Source organism: Fusarium oxysporum, chromosome 10 (assembly GCF_000149955.1).
Source record: "Fusarium oxysporum f. sp. lycopersici 4287 chromosome 10, whole genome shotgun sequence".
Classification (NCBI taxonomy): domain Eukaryota; kingdom Fungi; phylum Ascomycota; class Sordariomycetes; order Hypocreales; family Nectriaceae; genus Fusarium; species Fusarium oxysporum.
This window is the reverse complement of record NC_030995.1, coordinates 1,516,329-1,540,083: the sequence shown is the minus strand read 5'-3', so window position 1 is coordinate 1,540,083 and position 23,755 is coordinate 1,516,329. Positions and strand designations below refer to the sequence as shown.

At 48.7% G+C, this 23,755-nt stretch overlaps 10 protein-coding genes across 11 annotated transcripts; 5 read left to right on the top strand and 5 right to left on the bottom strand.

Moving 5' to 3' along the window:
* Positions 1-733: 733 nt before the first annotated feature.
* FOXG_11474 (uncharacterized protein) lies at positions 734-3,700 on the bottom strand. Its single transcript, XM_018391102.1, has one exon. The coding sequence runs from the start codon at positions 3,494-3,496 to the stop codon at positions 1,190-1,192; it is 2,307 nt and encodes a 768-aa protein (XP_018249688.1). The 5' UTR covers positions 3,497-3,700; the 3' UTR covers positions 734-1,189.
* A 455-nt stretch (positions 3,701-4,155) lies between these two features.
* Positions 4,156-6,172, bottom strand: FOXG_11473 (uncharacterized protein). Of its 2 annotated transcripts, XM_018391101.1 has the most exons (2): positions 5,594-6,172; positions 4,156-5,539 (listed from the first exon to the last, which is right to left on the bottom strand). In XM_018391101.1, exon 2 carries the CDS (start codon positions 5,500-5,502, stop codon positions 4,855-4,857), a length of 648 nt encoding a protein of 215 aa, XP_018249687.1. In that variant the 5' UTR covers positions 5,503-5,539; positions 5,594-6,172; the 3' UTR covers positions 4,156-4,854. The 2 variants fall into 2 exon arrangements, with proteins under 2 accessions (XP_018249687.1, XP_018249686.1); XM_018391100.1 differs by having other exon boundaries at positions 4,156-6,172.
* Positions 6,173-6,373: 201 nt separating this feature from the next.
* Positions 6,374-7,860, top strand: FOXG_11472 (uncharacterized protein). Its single transcript, XM_018391099.1, has 2 exons — positions 6,374-6,885; positions 6,937-7,860. The coding sequence occupies exons 1-2, from the start codon at positions 6,688-6,690 to the stop codon at positions 7,549-7,551; spliced, it is 813 nt and encodes a 270-aa protein (XP_018249685.1). The 5' UTR covers positions 6,374-6,687; the 3' UTR covers positions 7,552-7,860.
* A 324-nt stretch (positions 7,861-8,184) lies between these two features.
* On the top strand, positions 8,185-9,059 carry FOXG_11471 (uncharacterized protein; the record flags this gene model as incomplete). The annotated part of the gene is made up of 3 exons (XM_018391098.1): positions 8,185-8,318; positions 8,366-8,532; positions 8,563-9,059. 3 exons carry the CDS (start codon positions 8,185-8,187, stop codon positions 9,057-9,059), a joined length of 798 nt encoding a protein of 265 aa, XP_018249684.1.
* A 572-nt stretch (positions 9,060-9,631) lies between these two features.
* Positions 9,632-10,712, top strand: FOXG_11470 (uncharacterized protein). The gene has a single exon (XM_018391097.1). It carries the CDS (start codon positions 9,733-9,735, stop codon positions 10,654-10,656), a length of 924 nt encoding a protein of 307 aa, XP_018249683.1. The 5' UTR covers positions 9,632-9,732; the 3' UTR covers positions 10,657-10,712.
* FOXG_11469 (uncharacterized protein) lies at positions 10,564-12,128 on the bottom strand. Its single transcript, XM_018391096.1, has 4 exons — positions 11,871-12,128; positions 11,767-11,819; positions 11,475-11,707; positions 10,564-11,421 (listed from the first exon to the last, which is right to left on the bottom strand). The coding sequence occupies exons 1-4, from the start codon at positions 12,033-12,035 to the stop codon at positions 10,886-10,888; spliced, it is 987 nt and encodes a 328-aa protein (XP_018249682.1). The 5' UTR covers positions 12,036-12,128; the 3' UTR covers positions 10,564-10,885.
* Positions 12,129-12,688: 560 nt separating this feature from the next.
* FOXG_11468 (uncharacterized protein) lies at positions 12,689-14,207 on the top strand (the record flags this gene model as incomplete). The annotated part of the gene is made up of 3 exons (XM_018391095.1): positions 12,689-12,836; positions 12,992-13,047; positions 13,176-14,207. The coding sequence occupies 3 exons, from the start codon at positions 12,689-12,691 to the stop codon at positions 13,989-13,991; spliced, it is 1,020 nt and encodes a 339-aa protein (XP_018249681.1). The 3' UTR covers positions 13,992-14,207.
* Positions 14,205-15,549, bottom strand: FOXG_11467 (DNA-directed RNA polymerase III subunit RPC7). The gene is made up of 2 exons (XM_018391094.1): positions 15,236-15,549; positions 14,205-15,153 (listed from the first exon to the last, which is right to left on the bottom strand). The coding sequence occupies exons 1-2, from the start codon at positions 15,353-15,355 to the stop codon at positions 14,476-14,478; spliced, it is 798 nt and encodes a 265-aa protein (XP_018249680.1). The 5' UTR covers positions 15,356-15,549; the 3' UTR covers positions 14,205-14,475.
* Positions 15,550-15,655: 106 nt separating this feature from the next.
* FOXG_11466 (uncharacterized protein) lies at positions 15,656-17,331 on the top strand. Its single transcript, XM_018391093.1, has 2 exons — positions 15,656-16,070; positions 16,120-17,331. The coding sequence occupies exons 1-2, from the start codon at positions 15,917-15,919 to the stop codon at positions 17,073-17,075; spliced, it is 1,110 nt and encodes a 369-aa protein (XP_018249679.1). The 5' UTR covers positions 15,656-15,916; the 3' UTR covers positions 17,076-17,331.
* Positions 17,186-23,396, bottom strand: FOXG_11465 (uncharacterized protein). Its single transcript, XM_018391092.1, has 2 exons — positions 21,765-23,396; positions 17,186-21,714 (listed from the first exon to the last, which is right to left on the bottom strand). Exons 1-2 carry the CDS (start codon positions 23,031-23,033, stop codon positions 17,482-17,484), a joined length of 5,502 nt encoding a protein of 1,833 aa, XP_018249678.1. The 5' UTR covers positions 23,034-23,396; the 3' UTR covers positions 17,186-17,481.
* Positions 23,397-23,755: the final 359 nt, after the last annotated feature.

Sequence of the window (23,755 nt, the reverse complement as noted above, 5' to 3'; positions counted from 1 at the left end):
GGGATGTCACAGCCGAGTAGCAGGGCAGGGCCAGGGCTTTGAACCAACGGGCACTGGAAACTGCACTTGTTTCGCAGCTGGCTCAACAGGTTTGGTTGAGGTCGGTCCGTTTTTTACGTTGGGTCTTGGAATCATTGGTTGTCGTTCTGACAGCTGTTGGCATATAACACAGATCTTATATATCAGAAAATTCTGTTGTTGCTTCTTATGGTCGGGTAATTGTAGATCCAACGGCTATCGGGGAACTCTAACCAGCTCCCTCAGCTGTCAATCAATCTGCATGTCAAGTCAAGTCATGCACTCACACTTCAGAACATACTTTGATGCCATGTGGTTGTTCGGTCACTCGGGCCCAAGCCATATAGCCTATTCAAACGCCACGAGTACCTAATCATGATAAAGAAAAATACACATTAGGCAGGTGGTCTCATATACAGGAGGTTCCAGAGCGCTGTTAACGCCACTGCATGTCAAACTTGATCACCTACCTCATGTAGTACTGTCCTTCTTTGCAGGGCCAAGCTTCAAGTCATCGGATGTCAAGGATGCAGCTGCCAGGGGTAAAACGTGAGAATTCTTCCTCTTGACCCGGACCAGAACCTGGCATATCTAGCTCTTGGTATTTGTCAATTATTCGCTCGGGTCAACGCCGCACTCGTGATCTCCAACGTGAACTTCCTGACCACAGAACCAATCAAATGCAGATGCTGACCTCTTCAGTCGAGTGTACGATGCTGGTTACGAGAATATCCCACATGGGAGATTCACCCATCGATAGCTTACGGTGATGGTCTCAGAAATTTTTATAGAACATGCTATGTGCAACTCAAGGTTTGTAACTATCGATGCCGAAATTGACGTTTACGTCAAAACAGGTCAATGCGACATGAAATAATCTAGCTTGATCTAGAAGTTCATCTTGAAACGAGAACGTCTCTGAATAGAGTTCAAGTAGATATATCCGCTCGGTCCGCGTTTCTCATAACGGCTAGTTGAGTCCCGCCAGCTTGGACCTAATGTTAGCAAAATGGTAAATGATGAAATGAAGATCGATTTGCATAAGACATCTAGTCTTATAGTGATGAACAATTCTAATTCAAGGTCATTTAGGTAATGTAGTGTAGAGCTCGCGTGAAGTGAGCAGATCGTCATCTTGATTGTTTAATTGAGTGACATACCACCACCAAAACTACCAAGAAAACGCTTCATCTAGGAGCACATAGGCGCGGCATAAGGCGCTGCTCCTCACAATCTCAACAATGTCTCTACGCACTTCATCAGCCATACCGGGAGGTCCACACATGACAATCGCCAGCGCACCATCATCTGGCGCTCTAATCAGTTCTTGGGTCAAGATGCCCCTAAGACCCAAACGCTCCCCCACAACGGTTTCGACCTGTACACTCCTTGGCAGATCAGCAAGAGCCGGTGTTAGGGCTGTGATAAGACCTTTCTTGCGGCTCGACCAGAAGAGTTTTGTATTGCCTGAAACGCCTTGCCGAAGATATGGGAGACAGGCTGTGATGCCAACACCTCCGGCAATACACAAAATGTCTTTGCAGTGTGAGAGTTGAGGTGAAATATGGCCGGAATGATGGTAAGGTCCTTCGACGATCACCCGAAGTTGAAGTGCTTCAGATTGCTGGCCAGATACTCGTGATGCGAGTTTCTTGGTCATGCCCGTTCGGACCCGAGCATAGAAGACAGTAGATCTCCCCTCAGTTGCGCTAACAACTGAAGTGTTCTGATTGATATTACCAGCCTTTTCAGCATCTGTCTCAGAGCTAGGTGAGACTGTCACACTTTCTTCTTTGGCACCAGTTGTCGATGGCTGACGGCTGTTCTCACTAGTCAATGAGCCAGAATATGCGACAGAAAAGGGGTGAGTCTCCCAGAAACGCCACGAAAGCGTAGGGAAAGCAAGATACGCAACACCACCCTCCAGAGGCTTTCCATCAATCTCGATTCGGATGTACTCTCCGTCAACATCTGAAATGGTCGAGATGGTTGCCTTTCGATTACCTTGCCAAGCCATGCGAACTAGTCGAACGACATGTTCGAGACCCCAAATACCTCCAGCCACGAATGCAAAGATCTCATAGCCCCAATTGTACCCATAAAGATACCAGATATGGTAGTAGTATCCAATAATGAAGAGAAGAGCTAAGATTATGTGCGATCCGAGAAAGAACTCGTACATCTTCTGCCTGACTGGCTGTAGCGAGCAGGGCAATATCGCACACACTGCCACTGTTCCTACAATACCCCAAATCCAGTACTCACGTACCAGCTCTTCTTCGTATGTGCCTTGGATGACATAGTTGGCAAGAAGCATGGCAGAGTGAACAATCGTATGGAAGATAGCCCAGTATCCAAGCCATCTGTGCAGCAGGAGATATGTACTATGGCTCCAGTCCGTGACATAGAGAAGTATATTGTTGCGAGCTGAAAAGAGGAACAAAGCCACAACATTGCCCATTGCCATATCACCTGCCCTGTTGCCTACGACGCTGATCGTCTGCATCTTGAGGGAGGCAAAGCTAGCCTGAGGTTGATGGACTGTATATGGTCCGAGCCAGAGTAGGATGTTGAGAATGCTGATTAAGGCGATGTAGAGTGCCTGTCCACTGTTGGGAACATTGCCAGCGACAGTTGGCTCACGATGTCGCTTACCAAACGCCGCTGGGACAACCAGAAATGATTGCCAGTAAGCCCATCCTCGGCTCTTAGTCAGGCCGGGTATGAATCTCAACAGTGAGAGGACAACTGGTAGGCAGATGGCCACGAGAGTGATGGTGATAGTCATCGTTGTATGGCCAGCCTCGTTGGTCTCAAAGTCATAGAGATAGTTATACTGGAGTTGCCAGTCCTCAGGGCCGATGAAGCTGGTCTCGTTGAGGGGCTCTGTTCCGCCAGCGGTGACGGGCAAAGGACTTGACACATTGAAGGTTACTAGGCCTTCATGAGAAGATGTATCGTGGCCACCATGGCGCGGGAAAAGAGCAGCTCTCTTCTTATGATGGCTACCGCTGTTGTGACCAGACGTCGAATTTGCGCTATGGGAAGCCATCGATTCGTCTTCCCTGGCCGCACTCAAAGCATCTTCATACGACATGACCGGAACATAGTCATACTTTCCAATAGTTCCTGTTCCAAGATGCGATGCCCAATAGTCTTCGATCAGACTCATAGAAGGATTCCCTGCGAGGGGACAGTATGTGTCTATGCAAAGAGCCATAGTCTTAAGAAAGATATGGTCTTCCACAAAACAATCGGGCGGTGTCGTGACGGGATTATGCGCTGTCCCATGATTCTCGGTCGACTCGGTAGGAGTACAGGAGAGTTGTTGTTTTCGGATAACTTGTCGACAGGCGAAGGAGCATGTTGGGTTGTACATTGTCTTTCCCCAGCCAATGAGGCCTGTGCCATCGGCTTGGACGCCAATGGCACATAGTGTTAGGAGGGCTGGTAGAGCCACTCTCTTTGATTGAGCCATAGTTTTGGGAGGTGATCCTGCAATCTAGGTACACAGAGGTGGGCATTCAATCTTTAAATCTTTACGAGTAGATGTGAGCTGGGGTGATAACACGCCACGGTGAGCAAGTTTTTGTCTTGGCTAGGGGTCTATCTTGCTCAATTTAAAGTGGAAGAGAATAAATGATCTGGGTCTTGTTTCTCTGAACTGACTGGGATAACTTGGATGCCCAAGATTCAACTCTTATAGAACCACAAAGTCAGAATGAATCAAGCTTTCATGGAAGGACAGTTCTTTCGTATGCTTGAGAGTGATTAAACTCTTGACCTGAAGTATGTCGATCTCTTTCAAGATCGACAATGTTCATGCTGGTGGTGTCTGCTTCTGCAGGTAGTAGCGATAAGCATAAAATTAACTCAGATTTAAGGCCACCATCCCGCTCTTTAGCTAACAAATGCATGCTATTTGAAGTGTAAGTGTCTGTCATCAACAGCCTCATAGGCTCGTTTATGGTGCTTGAGACCGTTGGGCTGGGAATGCCTGTGGTCTTGGCACGGAATGAGCACGTTTGAGAAGGTTTCCCAATCTGGAGCATATCCTTGAACCCAGTGGTGATTGGATCTTGTCTTGAAGAAACTCTTCCAGAAAGAGTATCTGATGGAATTATTAATCCGGTCACCGCTTTTGTGTTGTTTAAATCGCCTTACAAGCATGTCTGATCTAAGCTCACATGCGGTTGGTTATGTTGCCCAGAGGTAATCCAGATGTAGCAAAATTTTCGATTCCAGGAAGAACAAAGCCTTAGGTCAAACAAATCCATATTTCGTTTCAATAATACTTCTTCGCGGCCTTATATAGCACTCGATAGACATACATGCATTACTTCAGCACACCTGAACAACAAAACTTAGAAGTGGTGCCAAGATCCAAATATTCCACACAAGACCTAACGCGTAAACACTCGAGAGAATTTCACATGTGCAATCTAGGAGCCTAATTCTTCTTCATGCTTACCAAGAGAGAAAGTCGGAAGAAATGATGCTTTCTTGATCATCATGGCATCATGGATTCTGTCGCCTGGCCATGTAACCAGCAGAGAATAGCTACCCTCGAGCCGAGGGTGAAGTTCGATCAACGCTTTCTAGTAAAAGAGGTTGCAGGCATTTCGTAAAAGAGTGTCAAGTTTTAATTACATTATTAGTAATGTCTCGTTACCAGGAAGAAAGTCTAAGAACTGCGGGTTGTCCAATTCAGGACGAAAGCGAAGTATCCAGCCAGCTGCTGCATCATCAGGTCGAAGTTGAGTATTTTATACAATGGGACTCCATCCGGGCAATGCATTATATGGCCATTTTTCGTTTGACAGGCACACTATCGTCTCAGCCTTCTCCCGCAGGGTTGTCGTCCGTACTTATAGGCGAATCCGGAGCCGTGTCTCTTCTCGGTCGAAGAAGATAACACCAGTGGTATATATCTGGATCATTCGGCAACGTTTTCTGAGTCAAGACTTTGGCAAGGACCTCAACGTCAAACGGAAAGCCATCCAGGTCAAATCGGTAGGCTGAATAACTGAACGAGATCCAAACGCCACCATCCGCAAGACAACGCTTAATACCGGCAGCCATCCGCCGCAGCGCCATCTCACCACCACATGAAATTGCATCAACCGTACTTTTGTCAACAATAAGATCAAACTTCTCGCACAGATCTAACTGTGTAGCGTCTTGTACATCATATCGCATTTGAACATCTCCAAAAGCTTGCTCTTCGAGATCGCGACCCCGATCAATAGCGAGTGGTTCATAGTCGACGTTGAGAATATCGCGGAAGCCCCGTGACCGGAAATGATTCTGCAGGTCGCTTGTCCCGAAGCCGATGTGGAGGATGCGGGCCGTGGCCGGGTCAAGCCGGTCGAGAACGGGCTTTACCAACGGCATAAAATCAGCCGACGGAAGAAGCCATTCGAAGGCTTTTTCGGACGAGAAGCGCTTGTGCCAGTAGCTCTGTTTCTCGAAATCGGAGGCCATTATAAAGGCTAAGGCGCTGTGTGTGGTTTGGAAGATGCTTGGTGAGGTCGGTATGGGTGGGATCTGTGGTGCGGGTGCCATGGCTTTTAACGTAGTATTTTTTGTTTAGTAGAGCCGCTTAGCTGAGGTATCGATGGAGGTCAGCAAGGTCCTTGCTCTGCGGTATCATGACAATGTCTGTTTTTTGCACAAATCCTGGCTGTTGGTTCGTTATCTGGGCCCACAGAACTGGGACTGTTGGCAGTGATAGATGGGGCGACCTAGAAGGAGTTGGAAGCTTCATGTTGATGTTTTTCCGTGAGATAGATGGATGCTAGCTTAATGGGCAAGTTGTCAATAAGAGACTGGCACTGCTTGCCGCTATTGTCATGATGGCTATCACTATTGTATAAAACTCCTCGAGAATAATACCGCCAGGAGGAAATTAATAACCGGCCACTGTGCTGTGTACCTATGCGTATCATGAAGCGCGCGTCAAAGAAGCAGCGGTCTCCCATGACTGAGATAATTGGATATACCTGATGCTCAGGAAGATGTCACCAAGTTGAATGGCATTTTTCTTATAGCATTTTTTGTAGCGTGACTCGGGTCTAGTCTAGAATAAACTGTAGAAAGAAAATAGAAACAGGGGTCCATTGTCTCCGAATAAACAAACGTTAATTGCTGACTTTTGGAAGGACCCTTGATCATCTTTATTCAAGGTCGTGTGCCTTTTCAAAGGCAGATGACGTAGTCACGTCAAAGTTTTAATGGAGTATCTCCAGGGTGTTCCCTAGCAACCCCGTCCCCTATTAATACCAACCAATGGCAGTCATTTCCAGCCACATTCTAGAGCGAGGCGCTGTTTCAGCTCCGCCCCGGAATGCCGCGTCAACACCAAGGAATTGAATTCAAGCCAAGAGACGTCGTGAAGCGGCGGCTTACGAGGCGCCTACTGCCAAATGTCAATCGATGGAGGGGAACTTGGCTCAATAAAAATCCGTCTTTTAACAATCACAACCTGACTCTATTCGTTTTCCATTGCTTCAAAGTCATCTCTCTCGTTTATTGGCTTTGCGATTCGAGTAAACAATAACGGCCATCCACCTCCACTATCCTATAGGTCCCTACAGTCAGTCGCAATTAGGTTCTCGCCCGTAAACCCCAATTCGATAGAGATTCTCTCAAACAATCAAAGAATTCACCATGGCTCCGCACCTGGATCCTTCGTCGCTGGCTTTGGAATATACAGCTGAAAACACCATCAACACCCTGACCAGACGCGATCTCCAGAACCCAACTCACACACAGCAAGTCACATTGGGCATCATCGGCGTCTATGTTGTGGTTATCGCTATCCTATGGAACGTTCCTTACGTCCGCATGATCCTCTGGCCCTTCAAGGTATGTCCCTTGGCATCAAAGAGTCACCAATTCAATTACTAACATGTGCAGATGCTGGTCATCGCCTTTCACGAGTTTGGCCACGCCTTTACTGCTCTCCTCACAGGTGGCCATGTCAAGTCAATCACTCTTGATCCCAACGAAGGCGGCGTGACACGTTTCATAGGCGGCAGACAAGGCCTGACACTACCCGCTGGCTATCTCGGTTCTTCCATCATCGGCGCACTACTCATCTTCTGCGGTTTCAACATCGTCGCCAGCAAAGTCGCCAGTATCGTGCTCGGCGTTTGCTTCCTACTAACGCTCTGGTGGGGAAAACGTGATTGGCTTACCATTGTGACTGTTCTTCTCGCGGTTGGACTCCTCATCGCTTGCTGGTTCATCGAACACGCCCAAGCGCTGCGCTTCGTCGTCCTATTCATTGGCGTCATGTCTTCGTTGTACAGCGTGTGGGATATTTGCGACGATCTGATCCTGCGCAAAGTCAACGAGTCCGACGCGAGTGTTTTCGCAAAGCGATATGGCGGCTCATCGCAGTGCTGGGGTGTCATCTGGGGTATTATTTCGGTCCTTTTCATGGCAGCTGGCATTGTTGCTGGTTTGGCAGCTTTTTCGCAATCATTTGCCCAGCAAGAGAAGGATTCACAGAAGTTTATGCCTACCTAAGCCACAAGATTGGTAATGTTTGGTTGAGGATATGACCAAAACTTCATGTTTGTTGGCTGTATACACACGGAGGCGTGGAATCTTCTGGAGATTGTAGCTAGGGCAGACCTTTGGAAACGTCTCGTTATGATAACGAAAATAGGTTGGGTGGCCAGGTGGTAGTTTGAGCACAACTACGTGTTACAAATGCCCAGCGTTTAGCGGCGAGTTTGCATTGATACCCATTGGAAGCCGATTCTTCCTTACTACAGAAATAATCAAATACAATTACATCAAAAAGACCGGTCAGACCAGATTCGGAAATGTTTGCAATGTCAAAGGAGTATGGCGTGGAATTGCATTCAGCAAACATGAGGTCTCGCTAAGAATAAAACTTCCACGATATGCCCCTATTCAGACATAGTCGGTCCTTTCACAACTCGTTTGAGTCTGACAATCCGCTTTCAGTACCATTGTAACTGTAGCAAAGCCATTCTCTAGCCTCATGAAACACGAAAGGTGGTATGTGCCAGCAATCAACTGCGGAAACATATTTACTGGTACCTCTGCCACGTCAAGTCTATAAATACTGGCTGTTCCTCCATGATATTCCAGTCGATTTGCAACTTATTTATTGCACAACAACTTTACAAGATGTCCGGGAGCCATGCTATTCCCGGTACCTCTATCGGTCGACCAACGCAGCGAGAAGACTTCTCGCATGAAACTGCCACCGTAAGCCTCGCAGGAGAGAGCTACTTCTTCAGTGGCCCAGCGAGAAGTTACGGGTGAGTCAACAGACTGGTAGTATCACTGCTGCTGACATGTGAGGAAGCCGAGTTCATAGAGGGATGGCAAATCAACCAAAGCTTGACTTTGATCATCGAACGGGGTCCGGCAAGACTGCATACATCATTCTTGGTCCCGATCCACACTTCTTCCAGTGTCTTCGTTATACTCGGGGGAGTATTGCCGCAAGAAGCAAGTGGTATTCCTTTTGTTGTAATTGAATTGACTGACCACCAAGGACAGACTGTTCTGAGCTTGAGGATTATGGGGAGATCTCAGATCTTTATACAGAACATGATGTTGAACGCCCATCATTCCTATATCTCGGTCCTAACAAGACTTTCTACACTCGTGTAGACGACGGAACCGAGAAGTGGGAGCTTCCTCATGAGATAGTTCGACAAGCCCTACAAGTCACATCTGACGCGGTTCGATCTGCTGTAGACAGTCTATGGCTTGGTGTTGGTGACGCTTGGGTTGCGCAGTATCGGGACTCTCGCTTCAGATTCGACCTCAAGGGTCAATATGCCAACTTGGGGCCGATTTTACGTCAGAAACAGGATCAAGAGGTATCTATCAATGCACTGGCATTGGACGTGGCTGATGGAAAGTCTTATGTCTGTGTCTTTAACGATGGAGATGTGGTGTACAAGGCTGGTTCGGCTCGCTTTGATGGGAAGGAACTTGAAGCTTGGTGTGAGCAGAACTTCAGATTCACTCAGAGACTGAGATTCGAATAGGTCAAATAGAAGAGGATTGCTCGCTGTGAGCCCTATCCTGATGTGCTGAGATGTAGAATGAATTGTGATAATCTAATCAGGACAAGTGATGTGTTGATGGAGCCGATTATCAATACCTATATGCCAGGCAATGAGATATTCTTTGAATTGAATTAATAGCTGCCATAGCAATGATTTGGGTTAGCAACGAGGACTTGTCAATTCTCCGCGGGTTCATTTTGTGTCAGATTCTCGTCATCCGGAGCATCGCAACTCGAGATTCCCTGAAAACAGAATAATAAATAATAATTAATTGTAAATATAGACCCTGGAAAGGACCAGAAACCCTTGCCCCATTGTCATGGCTTCGTCAAGGCTCATTTTATATCTTCATCCTGTATGGAATAACCCTCTGCTCTTTAAACGAAAGCCGGTATTATTGCTACGGAAGCTATGTTGACTCCTGGAGGGATCAATCCTCTTATTGGTTTATAAATATCTGTTATTGGTGATCAGTCCTTTATCTCATGCGTAGGTCTTACTTGGGCTGACTGTGTAATAAGAGATGTGGCAACCTGCTTACCCAGTGGATAAGCAAAGGCAACTGTTACACGCAGCAATTCAGTATTAAAAGATACGACAGGCTGAACGAGCCAAACCTTCGAGAAGCTGTTCACAACATAACACTGAAAATATGTCCAATACTCGAACTATTTTCCAACTCGACTCCCAGCCAACGTGGTTTGAGAACATCACTCTCAGATCCGGCGGAACTATCTTGGCAACTCGCCTCGATATCCCCGAGGTCTGGGAGATTGATCCGGAGAAATCAACTGGCTCCAAGATCCTACGCATCCCCCTTCCAGATGACGTCCCGAACCCGGCACTCACTGGCATCTGTTGTCTCAAACCTAATATCTTCGCGGTAGCTGCAGGCTCATTTGACATGATCGGAGGTGCCAAACCTAAACCTGGATCATGGAGTATTTGGCTCGCAGATCTTGCTGGTGAACAGGCAAAGGTGACCAAGATAGCTGATATGCCTGAGATTGGCATGGTCAACGGCATAGCTACATGGGATGAAAACACTGCGCTCGTCACAGATTGCCTCTATGGCAAAGTATACAAGCTCAGTGTTGCTACAGGATCATACAACGTTACCCTGGAAGACAACACCTTTACAATTCCAGCTGAAGCCCCCTTCCAAGTTGGCCTTAATGGTATCAAAGTCTATCGCTTCTCAGAGCAAACTTACGTCTATTACACAACGACAAGCCGTTTCTGTGTATACCGTGTACCCGTTACGCAAGAAGTCCAGGCTGCAGGTTCCGTTGAAACGCTTGCGCCAGGGCTTGTCGCGGATGATTTCGCTCTAGCTCGCGATGGTACCATGTACGTGTGCACCAACATATCCAACACGGTGGTACGAATCCCCGCTACTGGTGGAGAGGCTGCGGTAGTGGCAGGTTCAGCAAAGGCGTTCGATGTTGCAGGCTCAACAGCATGCGTGTTTGGTGAGGATGAGGGAGTTCTGTACGTTTCGACTTCTGGAGCAAATGCAGTGCCTGTGGATGGAAAGACAGAGCCAGCGAAGATTGTTGAAGTGAAGCTTAACTAGTTTTTTGGGTATAATCTGCACATACAGAGACAAGTTCAAGAAGTGTATTCAAGCCTACACTCAAATGGTTACTCGTCCTTCTGAGTAGCTCGTGAAGAGAGCCAATCTATCATGGTCCCATGCCTATCGGCAATATGCCCCAACGCCAGGTCCTCCCATTAACAAATCGACAAAGCCCATCAGTTTTGGTCTGTGGAAATTCAGAGGGGTGGCTTCAGAGAGGAGCCAACTACCATCTTCCACGACGTCCGCGACCCCCAAATCCTCCCCGGCCTCCGCCTCCGCCTCCAGACATAGTTTGATCATATCCAAAACCACCTTGGTTGCCACCGAAACCACCACCAAAGTTACCCCCTTGGCCACCCTGTGCGCCTTGTGCACCCGCTCCTCCAGCATTTTGCATACCCGAGAACATGGCGTTCATCTGACTGGGATCCATTTGGCTTGGGTCCATACCTGAAGCCATCATCTGCTGCATCATGGCTTGCATTTCAGGAGGCATACCGTCCATTCCGCCAGGCATTCCCCCTTGCTGAGCACCCGAGTTGCCTCCTCCTGGCATACCCATACCGCCCATCATCATCATGTTGAAGTCTTCCATCATCTTCTTATTGTTCTGGGCAAAGACATCAGCTCCAAATTCTCCTCGAACGGTCTCTTGCTTGGAAGCGTAAAGTGCCCATGTGAACTCATCGAAGCCGTAGTTGAAGTAGTCGCTGATATCGGTGCCAGGTTTCCGCCATGGCTTGTCACTGTCTGGTAGGTCTTGAATTGCTCATGTTAGTATTTGCGCGACAACAATCGGTAGTGTTATTAACCTTCGTCAATGTTGACCTGGGTGATAGGCTTCCCCGTCCCAGGATGAATCGGGTTTGCGTTCACGTCGATCGTTGATTTAGATGCCGCAGCAGAAGTCTTGTCGGCGCTTGGCGCAGCAACGTTAACCGATGGTCGTGATTCAGAGTCCTTCCGTGCTGGCGCAGGTTGTGTTGGTACATCGCTTGAAGCTGTTCTTTGGGGGATATTTCGAATATCACTATATTTGGACTGTCTGAAATTGGAAAAGCCGGTTAGTAACGTCAAGAACCGGCGCATGAAGGTATTGCGTACTGTGGTGGAGCTGGTTTTGTGCCATCTTTGCGCTCTGTGATGATGTCGATGTCCTAAGAAGTTTTGTCAGTTGGTGTGTATTAGACGTGTCGCAGATCGCATACCGAGTCATCCTCATCAGAGTCATCATCCTCATCCATAGCGGCACCCTCATCCTCTTCTTCGCCTTCTTCTAAATCATCTGCTTTTGGCTTCTTATCCTCTGGAGCTGCGGTCTCGGTCTTTGGCTCATCTGGCACATAAAAATCATCATCATCGTCGATATCCATGTTTGCGATTCTGGCAATAAGAAGTTGGCAGGTGTAAAATTAAGTAGTTGCGACTAGAATTGGTCAATATCGAGAGTTGATATGTAGACGTCAAGCTCAAGCTCTCACAATAAAGCAGCTATTGGTCGCTCGGCGCCGCATTTCTCCGGAACTCAACTCACCGCAGCTCCAGGCGCACTCACCGAGCCTCACCGAATGCCAAAATGGTCCAAGCGCCATCTTCTCCAAGAAGCTTGGAGACTTTTTTGTCGTGTCGCGGCGTCAAAACACGGGCAGATCGCGTGAAATTAACTTTGTAGCCACTGTCGCATTCAATCAAAGGGCTTTATTTTCGCCCTTAGTATGTCATTGATCCGTTCAGCAAGCGGCCCAGCAGGTGGTTTAAGCATCAACACTGGTGCTGCTAACGCCTTGTAAGCTCCACACTCTAACAAAACAATCATTCACCATCATATCCACCCAACCCAACCTCACTCAGCCCGTTACCTTCATCTCGTCTGCAACCTCGTCGACCTCTTCTTGCTAACCGGCGCACTCCATTCTACAGCGGAACTGCCGCTTCTAAGCCCTCTGCTGCTGGTAGTCTCTTCGGTTCTTCTACCACCTCTACGCCCACCGCCAACACAACAACAGCGCCAGGCGCAACAGGCACCATGTCTCTCTTTGGCAACGCTGCGCAAAAGCCTGCAACAGGCAATCTGTTTGGACAGTCGACGACAGCGACAACAACTACGCCCGCAGCTGGCGGTGGTCTCTTTGGCGCTGCCGGCGCAACAAACACTCAACAGACGCAGGGCACAGGTACTGGGGCTCTTTGGCAACACTGCCACCAACAACACCCAACAACAAGGTCAGCAGCAGACTGGAACTGGTCTGTTTGGTCAGAAGCCACAAATCTCAGGAGCTCACTGGGGAAATTTAGGAAACACTGCGCAACCTACAACAACCGGCACCAGCCTCTTCGGGCAATCTACCCAAAATCAAACTCAGCAGCCTCAACAAACAGGCACAGGTCTGTTCGGCCAATCTACAGCAACAAATACACAGAGCAACACAGGAGGGCTTTTCGGTCAATCTCAAGCGAAGCCCGCTACAGGTACTACTCTGTTGTAAGTTACTTGGAGCTCCTTGTCATGACAGTCACTAATTTTCAGCAGTGGTCAAACACAGCCTCAGCAGAACAACACCTTAGGTCAATCCACAAACCAAGTCTCGGCCGTTCAAATCAACTACGACAGCATCCGCCCACGTACCCGCTTCGATGACCTCGCTAAGCCCGTACAAGATGAAATTGCGTTGCTGGACCTGGGCATCCAACGAGTTATCAAGATGAGAGACGAGATTGGCGAGTTCATGCCCCAGCACGAGAAGGATATTGAGCAACTGGGCTTAGACGTAAAGTTTGTCGAGTCAAAGTTCCGAACGGTTCAAGTTGCCCTCAACAACGATATCCAGACCGTCAAAGCTCTCCAGGATCAAACCCGAAAGAACGCCGCTGATGCCCGACTATGCTTCCGAGGCGCCGACAACCTTAAACTCCCGACACACTATCACCAAACAGGTCTTTTCGCCAGTCAGGCTCCAGCTGCTGATTCCGGGGGCGCAGATGCTGCGTCGACACATGCAGACGCCCAAGATCTGATCACCTACTTCAACCGTATTTGTGACGATATTGAAAAGTACAAGGCTCGCCTCGATGAGTACCGCGGTGATATTGAGCGAGATATGCCTGGTGTTGAGAATGGCCTTTATGAGCAAATTCGAGCACTACGCGACCGTAGCGCAGGCAGCGTAGTCGTCCAGGATCAACTGAACGAGGTTTTATTGGCGCTCAGGGATACGGGAAGCGCGATTGTTGCCCAGGCTGGACAGATTGCCGACACCCGAGAAAGGCTATCGCGCCTCCAGGCCGGGATTGTGGACAGTGGAGTTTACACTATGGGCATGAATGCGTAGAAGACGACGGCATAAATGATAAGGAGAGGGACGCGCTGCGGTAATATCAATCTGTTGGACATTGCAAGAGTCCATTTCATGTTTGAAGACAAAGGGCCAAAGAAGCATTATTTGGGCGACGCGTAGGATACGGTGTTGTCAACTGTAGCAGGAGATTTAGTGAGGATACAACCTTACGACATGTATGAATATTACTTGACAAAAGAAAAAGCTGCTAACACTGTTGAGAATCGGGGAGGGGGGGTTAAAGAACATCTGACAATACCCAAAAATCTCATGGTTTGAGCTTCACTGGGATACAAGACCAACATCGCGAGGTTGATCCAAATCTGTCAAGTTCATTATCTGCCACGACCACGAAGATGGCGGGCTTGGGTATCAAACCAATGGTGTGCCGTGATATATATATATATATACAAATGATCGCTGCGCCTTCTCCAAAATACTCTTTTTTGTTATCCTTATGAAAACACTCAGTGACCAACTAGTAAGTCCCTTCTCCATCGCCGCCATCATCGCCATAGTCGTCAAACTCGTCACCACCGTCAAAGTAATTCTCAGCGTCATAATCACCCGCATCTTCGTCGTCGTAAACTTCATCCTGCTCTTCCTCTTCCATGCCTTCTTCGTCCTCAAGATCGCCTGCTTCGTCGCCCTCTTCTTCCTTGAGCGCCTGTAACCGTTCAAGGAGATTGCGGCCCTGCATCTCATCTTCACCATCGCCTCCCATGCCAAAAGCTTCCTCTGCACTAGGAAGTGCGCTAACGCTGCTGAGCTCCAACTTCCGGCGCTTGAAACCGCCTGGAAGGCCACCGTCGTTGGCAGATGCAGCGTCGATGGTTTCGTAGAGTTCCATGGGGAAGAGCTCGCGACATACTGGACGGTTGGACCAATCTGGAAGAGCACGTTCCTCGCGAACGAACTTATGGGAGTAGGTAGGCACGGCGGTAAAGGGGTCTAAAGAGGCCTTGCTCTTTATGCCGAAACGGGCATTCTTCTGTGCCTGGCCGTAGTGTTTGCGGGGTGCTGTTGGATCATTGAGAGCTGTGCGCTTGGATGTGTATAGAGGAGAGGCGTGGACTTGATGCCGTAGTAGAAGATAGTGTTGTACGGCTGCTTTTTCGTGCGAGGCGAGTTCTCGGGGAGTAGGGACGAGGTATGGCTATTTGTAAGTCAGCGATGTGTCACTCTGAGTCACAATTCTTCTTGCGCTTTGAGATAGAGCACAGAAGACAAGAACATACGGGAAATAGCTCAGATGGTCGCGCATCAGGTTCATCGCCTGTATCCCAGGGCACATTAGGCCTTCCACCTCTGCCGCCGCCGCGTCCACCACGGCCACCTCCTCGACCACCTCGAGACATTGGAGTGCGCGCGTCGAATGTGGTGGTTCTATCGTGGTTTTAGAGCCAATTCGAAGACCGAGGGGATATTTATATGGCGGGTCGAGTAAGGCTGATTGTGATTGTAGCTATAGAGCTGACGTTACTATTCGCGATTGAGGTTTGACGCAGAATGATTTTTTGCGGGGTGTACCATAGTAAGTTCTGCTGAATGCGCCGGACAGAAAAAAGAGAGGGCGGAATTTACTCCGCCATGACGATGCCCCGCTGAGCAGGCGTTGTAGTTGACGAGTATGACTGCATTTTATTCTACAGAAGCATCAATGTTAGACGATGGAAAAAATAACTGAATTTTCAGTACATTGAATGCTTGTACCTAAATTCGCAGTCACAGAAATTCTAGATGCATCTCTCAACGGTCGATATGTTACGTGGTGTTCCCTTCAGGCTCCCTAGACTACGTACCCCTCCGTGAACTTGCAGCTTACATCCACTGCAATCATCTACACGGACATTAGCTACAACCACAATCCACACCTTGCGAACCTCCTTGTGTATTCATCGACATCATATAAAGAAAACATGTCTGAGAGAGTCGTGCCCCAGAATAGCGATGGCGCTCCTGTCACTGGCCTGGCAGAATTACTCTCCCATCTCACTGAACTTCATGAGCCAGGAAATGAATCGGCACCACTGAACAACAAGCTCTTTGACGATGTTGAGCTCCAACTCACACGTAAATAATCATCAACCACTGAGGAATTCTAGGCGCTGACTGACTACAGCTTCAAACATCCCTATCATTCAGCCAACTCTACTCCCTCCGCTCATGTCTCTCCTGAAGACCACCACTCAAGATCCTACAAGCCTCAGCGTCGTCTTCTCCCTGACCACCAAGCTTCTTTCTCCCTTCTCTTTCACGCAGTGCCTATCACTCGGCGGTGCCGAATCTCTTGTTTCTGCTCTCCAATCACCGCTTCCTGGCGCAAATTTACTCGCTCTCAACATCATTCAGAAGGCCGCCAGCAGTCCTGCAGAGGTTGATTCCCTGGCTTCGTTGCCCGAGGTCGTCGAGGAGCTCCTTCGGATATGGCTGAGCTCTCCGGATGCAGATGTCGGTGGGCGATCTACCAGAGTACTGGGCAGTTTGCTAGAGACAGATTGCGACATCATTCCTGACACGACCATGTCGAACGGCGTGAATGGTGCCAGCCCAGCAGAAACACAGCTCATCAAGCGCCGTATTCCTGGCCACGCCAGTCTCTGGCGTCTAGTCATCTGGGATCGCCATTACCTCGAACTCATTGTCTCACTATGCCGTCCTGCGATCATCAACCGTCAAGCAACCTTTGCGCAAGATCGCCTTCTTCGACTCATTCCCCGTCTTACAGCTCTTCACCCCCGCGCCATGGCCATATCCCCATTCCCAGACCTGTTCCCTCTTCCTGAGTACGCCGATGAGTCCATCGGGCATGGACTACTTCAATGGGCAGCGCTGAGCATGGTGGACACAAGCGACGTGCTCATGCATCAAACTCTCATCGTTTTTTACGAGTCATTCGTGAGCATCATGAGAATTGCAGGAGACTCGGCGGATAAGGATGCTATTGTGCGAAATGTTGTCAAGGCGGCGACTTCACAAGATCAGGAACTCAAGCAGGCGTTGAGAACGCTTCCAGATCGGACCATACAGGAGGAGGCAGAACCATTGGCTAGGTACATCAGTCGAATCCTCGACTAGGCGCATATGATCTCGACGGAGTTTAGGAACGAAGAAAGAAAGAACATGGAACTAAGGAGAGGCCAGTTGTTCTACCCAAGTGCTTTAAATCAGCATATCAATAAAAAGATATCAAATTTTTATCTCCTCATACTTTTAGGAGAGATGCCATGCAGGAGTGGGCAATGAAACATCACAGGCTACGCCCACAATCAAATAAAGACCAGCACTGATGGGATGTATATGAATACATACATGTATATTATCACATCCCGATACAATTCATAATACAAATTCCCAGGCCAGCCTATCGCCGTATGGGATAGCCTGGGGTATCTAGAACAACGTCATGAAAACCAACATTCTCTGATAATCCATCCAACGCCCTGCTTCTCCTCACCGTCAACAACCGTGGAAGACGCCCATCCTAAAGCATTCTCCTTGCGTCCGCCTCTCGGTCGCCGACCGGTTCTGCCGTAGCTCTGCTGGCTTCGCTGTCTCGCCGTTGTCCCGCTTGTGTCATGCCCTCGATACCCAGGCCAACCTCTCCAACTCGTCGCAGGACCAGAAGGAGAGACGATCGTAAGTCTGCGGTAAGGTCCTTGGTGAGAAGTTCAACCGCAAGAGGATAGAAATCGGGGATGTGTTTCTTGAACGCATCCTCAGGGAATGTGACAAAGCCTTCTAGAACATCGACAACAACGGGCCGCCATGCAACGATATTGCGATGCTGGCTCTCCTCTTCAAGAGTAGTGTAGCCGTGAACAATATCCTTGCAAAGTGGCACTAACGCGTCCTCCACAGCAGGCCGGCTCTCCAGTCGCTCAGGCGCATTGTCCGCAAACATACGGAACAGGATAGAGATGTAAGTGGCTGCCGAGCCACTCTCCTGCTTCAGAAGGTTGGGAGGCTGCTTCATGAAACCCTCACGCCAGAGTCGCATGCGCAATTCCTTGTCCTCGTTAAAGCGGCGGGCAAACTGGAAAGACCGCTTAAGTAAAGACATGAGTCGAAGAAGCTCTGCGGAGGGAATATGTGCGTAGACAGTGTCGTTGCTGAACAACTCATTGACCGTCTCGATCATCAAGAGCTGCAAGACACAACGAGAGATTATTCGGTTGAAAAATCGTCTTCGAGCCGCTGTAACTACTACAGGTTGTTGCTGAAGGTTGGAAGATGGTTTAAACTCTTCAAGGGCGATGTGGGGGGCGTCAGCCGTTGGTGTCTGGAGCTCATCTTCAGCTGACGGGGTTGGAACAGTGTGATCATCTTCCAACTCCTCTTTGCCATTAATTTTGAGAGATGTCTCATCCATAGGCGTGGTTCCCGAGGCAGTTGACGAGAACTCAAGGCCATTTGGTGGCGGTGATATGGAAGCCGTGTTGTTGATTGCAGTGGCAGTGAAGAGTTGGTACGCGGTAGTTCGCTCAAAGAGCTCAACGAAAGCACCAACAAGCTTATTCCAATGTTCGGGCTTGAACTTGGTCACATTCTTGAGGATTAGCTGTTGAAGGCAATTGCTTCCGATTCGCGAAATTGTGTCATTCTCCTGACAGATACAAAGCGCCAGAAGCTCCAGGAATCTGTCCAACATGTATTCCAGGGCATCGAAGTAATGTGTGAAGAGAGTGATCATGTTCCGCAAAGCCTGAATCATAGTGGTCGATAGCCATACTGACAATTCCTCGTGGCTGAGGACGTTAGACATCTCTGGCCGAGACCTCAACACCATGAAAATAGGATAGAGTTGTTGACGCCACAGGATATCCCAGAACTCTGATGGGAAAGTGCCGCCGTACTTGAGCAGAGTCTCGAAGAAATACTCCAAAGCGTTTGATCGGACCTCCAAGTCTTCTCCAGTCATGAGAACGTCATGGAAGGCGAAGAGAACGGGGAACCAGTAACCCTCCTCAACAGATGTGTTTGATCGGGATCGCTTTTCAGAATTCTGCATGGCTCCATCTGGAGGTGGGATATTGTTGTATTTTTGCGACAATGGACATTCGGGTGTCTTGAGCATAGTAGGAATCAGAGATTTCAATAGTTCCAACGCTGCCAAGCTCTTCTTCTGAAACTTGAGGTTCTTGGAGAACTCCGTCAAGCATACGATCAGATCAGTGAAGGCGCCCTGGGAAATAACGACTCCAAACTTGGTCTTGTACACCTGGTTGACGTTTTCGTAGGCCAAATTGACAATGCTCTCGTGAGGATCACGAGCAGCAACTGTGAAAACACCAAACATGGTCCTCCAACCTGATCGGATATTATCTCCACGGGCCTGGATCATTTGTATCAGACATCTGAGAACCATATCTTTGACAGTCACATTATGTGAGTTGGCAAGGACATGCTCAAAAGGCTTCAGGAAATCTTTCTGGAATTTGAAACCAGCCAGTTCTTCAATCTCCATAAATCGCATTGACAGCTGACGTAGAGAATCGAGAGCGAAGAACACAATGTTCATGTTATTGTGGCATCCAACACGGTTGAAGTGCTCACCAAAAACTTCCCAAATGTTGCTCCATTCGAATCTTACACGGTTCATGTTGTAATAGCTGATTTCGACAATCTTTTGCAAGCTGTATGTACGAGGTGAGTCGTTGGAACCAGACACCTTGATCTCATCCCAACTGACTTCCGTCAAAGCCCTGGCAAAGTAAACCATGGACTCGCCGGTAAGAGTTGCTGTATTGGTGAAGATGCGGTCAACGCTGCGTATCACCTCATCTGACCGACTCTCTAGGGCAATCTCGGTGGAGAAGCCCTTAGATGCAGTTCCTGCTCTGGCCCGCGTTGCTTTTTTGGAATTTGAGGAAGATCGAGAATCAGAGGTTTCTGATCTTTGTGGTGGCAGAAAGCGAGCTTTGGACACATCAGGCACAGCACTCTCGTCGACTCCACCCGAGATGAGTTGAAGTCGATCGAGTTGACTGATACACATCAAGATGTCCTTCCATGACTCACGAAGAACGTTGCCCTCAGTCTGTCCCAGCTCGAGAACGACCTTGAGTGCCTCAATATTCTTGGCCAACATTTCCTGTGGGTTGTTCAAGTTCGTTGTGTTTTTCAAGGCCGACATGAAAGCCTCTCTGGGTGTGGACAGATCAAAGAGGCAGGCAATTTGAGTGGCAAGCTTCATACCCTCTAGGCACAGCTTGTTGACTTCGAGATTGTGAGACTTCTGAATCTGGCTTGAGAGTGTAGAGAAGATCGACATCCAGGTGACGTTAAACATTGGGCTGACATGTTTGAACGACGTTGCAAGTATGTACTTTGTGCCGGCTTTGCGGCGTTGGCTCTTGAACAGGTCCTTGAAGAGCTGCTCAGAACGCAGAGCAATTTCCTCGGATTGTTGCATATAGGCCTCACGCTGCAAATCACGGCCCACGTTAGAGAGAGCTTGGCCAAGGCCAGCAGCAATACCGGTTGATGGGGCGGGGGTATTGCCAGCCGCTGCGGCAGCATCACGTTCACTCTTCAGGACGATCTCGTTGGCGGCGATTTCGTCGTAGATGCCGAGGAGATATTCATCGGGTAAATCAGCATTGTCGTTAATACCGCGGTTGTTCTTGATAAATTCCTCCTTGCTCATGCGCTTGGCGATCTTGACGCTATGCAAATCAGTGTTGAGCAAGATGACTGAATAGGCCAGCACGTATGCGGTGTCTGCATTGGCAAAGGCATTTGGGTTTCCGAGAACGTAACGTTCCGCAAATTTCAGCATGAATCGATCGATCTTCTGAGCTTCACCAGGCAGGCGGAAGGACTGGAGGAATTGGCGCAAAGAATCAACAAATCTTCTCTTGGCAAACTCCATGGTGTCGACAAATGCGTGCATGATGTCAATGTTCTTTTGGTCACCTTCACCCAAGTACTCGCCGATTTGGGCCTTATCGAGCTTGTCCTCCTTTATCAAAAACTCGGCAATATCCTTCGGGCTGTCGCTTGGGATGAAGCCATCACGCAGAAGCATCTGAATACCCTTCTTCGGCTTGAAATTAAATTGGTTAATTCCTTTCATCAGCGCCGTCTTCCTTGCTTTTTCCTTCTCCAATTGATCCGGGTCATCCTCCAATATAGGGGTTGATGGTGGTAGAGGAGTTTCGACACGAGAGATGCTGTCATTGATGCTTGGATCAATTGACGGTCGAAGGTCGAGAGAAGCCTTGGGGTCGTGGTTTTCAGAACGTGGAGGCTCTGGATCACCTCGTATAGGTGCCGACCAGTTCACCATAGATCGTAAAGTCTCAACTAAAGCTTCGATAGATAGGCGCTTGATTGCATACTCTTTAGGATAGTCAGGTTCGGTTTCCTGATGAGGAGCAATATGAGCAACGGTCAGAGGGGGCGGGAGTGTTGCCTTGAGCTGCCACTCGCTCGCAGGCGTTGTCTTCAGTCGCATCTCTTCATAGACTTGTTCGTTGATTGTAGTAATAGTAAGCGGAGTGGTGGAGAACTTTGATAGGTCTTCGATGATGGTTTGGTAAATATTATCAACTGTCTGGTCACAGTCGTAATTAAGGTAAATTTCAACAAGCGCCTTAGGATCAGCGCATAATCTGTTCAGAATTGTAACAAACTGCAGCTTTTGAGAAAGAGGCGCAGTCCTTCGCGCAAGCAGTGCTAGGTAGATTTCATTCAAAAACACCTCGATTTCTTTCTGTCATCCGTGTAAGTTATCTCATCTTTTATGCGATGTGTCAGTCTTACCTTGAAGTCGGCGCGCATATATTTGATCATCAGCCAGAAGATTTCGCTGCTAACATTGAATATTCGGTCCACAGAGCTGGCACCGTTGCGGGTGATACTTAGACAAAGATAGAACTTGATAGCCTGAAGAAAACTCGTAGGCTCGCCGCTTTTTGAATTCTTGATAGTACAAAAGGGAGAGGTGAAAACTGCAATGTTGTTGTTAAGAAGGGTGTGAATAAGGTGAAGAGAAATGAGTTTGGAGCGCATTGGCTGGCCACGGACGTCGTATAGCTGGTCGGGTGGCAGAACCTTGGTTGACAGGTTGCAAAAAGAGCGAAAGACGAGGTAAGCATCACGGATGTAGACCTCGTCCTCAGCATCCAACACTTCACCATCTTCCGGAGGTGAAGACTCCTGGCCAGCCTGGTCAGAGACCGGGGTGCCTGTTTCCTTGCGCTCGGGTTGAAGTCTCGTTACCATGGTAGGACCGTCGCCTAGGTTCGAGTCGTCAAAGCTCTTGCGATGCTCGAGATCTTTCAATGTAAGCTTGGCACCACTCTCGGGAGGTTCGGCCGATGCATTCACAGCTTCGGAGTGCTCAGCTGGGGATTCGTCGCGGTCGTTATTGTCATTGGCACCGTTGGGGGTATCGGCCTGGTCGAACGTGGCATTGCTGGCTCCATGCTTGAGATGCTCCAGGTTCAGGCGAGCCTCCTTCATGTGTAATCTCGTCTTGACTCGTTCAAAAACGGTACCGACCATCTGGGTCAAGGTCCCCTGAGCAACCTGCTGGTTGGCCGTGCTCCGCGACAACAAAAAGACATTATACACTTGACGCACGGCCTTGAGCAGACCAGCGCCATGAACGACAATTTTGTCATTGAGAACGGCGGCAAGTAAGGACTTGACAATCTGAAGCTGTATCTCAACAGCAGTCGTTTCGCCTTGGAAGCAATTACATATCGTATCAATCGCTCGCTCAATCAGGGGAGGGACAGGTTCGGCACCCTCCTCGGTTCCCTCGGGGGGGTTACTTGGAACGGAAAAGTACGAGTATGAGATGAGCTTGCCGATGCAATCGAGTGCGGTCGTAGTAAGCTGTACATTCGTAGAGCGTGAAGCTAGTTGTAGAGGAGCGAAAACGATCTCGGGATCAGGAAGCTGGTCCTGTTCTTTGATGGCGTCAAGTGCTTTGGTAGTAGAGTCGGCCAGTTGTTTGTTGCGCTGAGCATCCTTGGACGAGGCAATGGCCTCAAGTGAGGACACTACAAATTTGAGGGAGCTCATGGGGGAGCGCAAAAAGGGCCAGTGGCCATTCGCTTAGGGTACAGAGAGAGTCGAGAAGATCGAAGTCGAATCAGAGAGGTTGTAAAGTTGACGTCGCTCCCAGGGCAATTAAAGAAAGGAGACGTGGGCGCTGCGGGAGAGGGAGCTAAGTTCATGTGCCTCCAACGTAACGTTTAAAGTCTCGGCGCAGCCTACAGATTGAACTGTATGGCAAAGGTCAACTGCAGCTGTATGGATACAGATTGGACAGAAGCCAACCAAAATGATGGGAGAGAGAAAAATAGCCCGCGCCTTGGTGTTGTTGTCAGCTTCCGACCTTCTTAAAGCTATTACACTGTAACAAGTACAGTACCAGGGGTACGAAGTCAAAGTGGACAGCGTTTCCAGAGGCTCCGCTTCCCGAAAATGAGCTCTAACTACGGGACCCCTAGCCCAGGGAAGGCCTCGTAAGCTGCCCGCCAATTAGCGGCCAAGAATGGATATAGTGTCTTCTCAGACAAGGTACCGTACCAGTACAACTTTCTAAGTAAGTCATCTGGACAGCCACATGTGGCTAAGTATATGTCTACCTACCCTTAACCTGCAGGAAAAGGATTCACGGAGACAAATGTAGAACTATTTTTGCTGTGCTGCCTAGATCTATCAGCAGAGATATCGATAGGGCTTACTTAAATGAACAATCGTAGAACTTCTCTCACGGAAGACTGATTCAATTATATTTT

Excerpts from the sequence above, each read along its gene's own strand:
- FOXG_11470 (XM_018391097.1), top strand. The coding sequence starts at position 9,733 with ATGTCCAATACTCGAACTATTTTCCAACTCGACTCCCAGCCAACGTGG.
- FOXG_11465 (XM_018391092.1), bottom strand. The coding sequence starts at position 23,033 with ATGAGCTCCCTCAAATTTGTAGTGTCCTCACTTGAGGCCATTGCCTCG. Across the intron at positions 21,715-21,764 it reads ATATGCGCGCCGACTTCAAG|AAAGAAATCGAGGTGTTTTT; the intron begins GTAAGACTGACA and ends CACGGATGACAG.
- FOXG_11466 (XM_018391093.1), top strand. The coding sequence starts at position 15,917 with ATGTCTGAGAGAGTCGTGCCCCAGAATAGCGATGGCGCTCCTGTCACT. Across the intron at positions 16,071-16,119 it reads TGTTGAGCTCCAACTCACAC|CTTCAAACATCCCTATCATT; the intron begins GTAAATAATCAT and ends GACTGACTACAG.
- FOXG_11473 (XM_018391100.1), bottom strand. The coding sequence starts at position 5,583 with ATGGCACCCGCACCACAGATCCCACCCATACCGACCTCACCAAGCATC.
- FOXG_11469 (XM_018391096.1), bottom strand. The coding sequence starts at position 12,035 with ATGGATATCGACGATGATGATGATTTTTATGTGCCAGATGAGCCAAAG. Across the intron at positions 11,820-11,870 it reads ACTCTGATGAGGATGACTCG|GACATCGACATCATCACAGA; the intron begins GTATGCGATCTG and ends AAAACTTCTTAG. Across the intron at positions 11,708-11,766 it reads ACAAAACCAGCTCCACCACA|ACAGTCCAAATATAGTGATA; the intron begins GTACGCAATACC and ends TTCCAATTTCAG.
- FOXG_11474 (XM_018391102.1), bottom strand. The coding sequence starts at position 3,496 with ATGGCTCAATCAAAGAGAGTGGCTCTACCAGCCCTCCTAACACTATGT.
- FOXG_11472 (XM_018391099.1), top strand. The coding sequence starts at position 6,688 with ATGGCTCCGCACCTGGATCCTTCGTCGCTGGCTTTGGAATATACAGCT. Across the intron at positions 6,886-6,936 it reads TGATCCTCTGGCCCTTCAAG|ATGCTGGTCATCGCCTTTCA; the intron begins GTATGTCCCTTG and ends TAACATGTGCAG.
- FOXG_11467 (XM_018391094.1), bottom strand. The coding sequence starts at position 15,355 with ATGTCTCGAGGTGGTCGAGGAGGTGGCCGTGGTGGACGCGGCGGCGGC. Across the intron at positions 15,154-15,235 it reads GACCATCTGAGCTATTTCCC|CCATACCTCGTCCCTACTCC; the intron begins GTATGTTCTTGT and ends ACTTACAAATAG.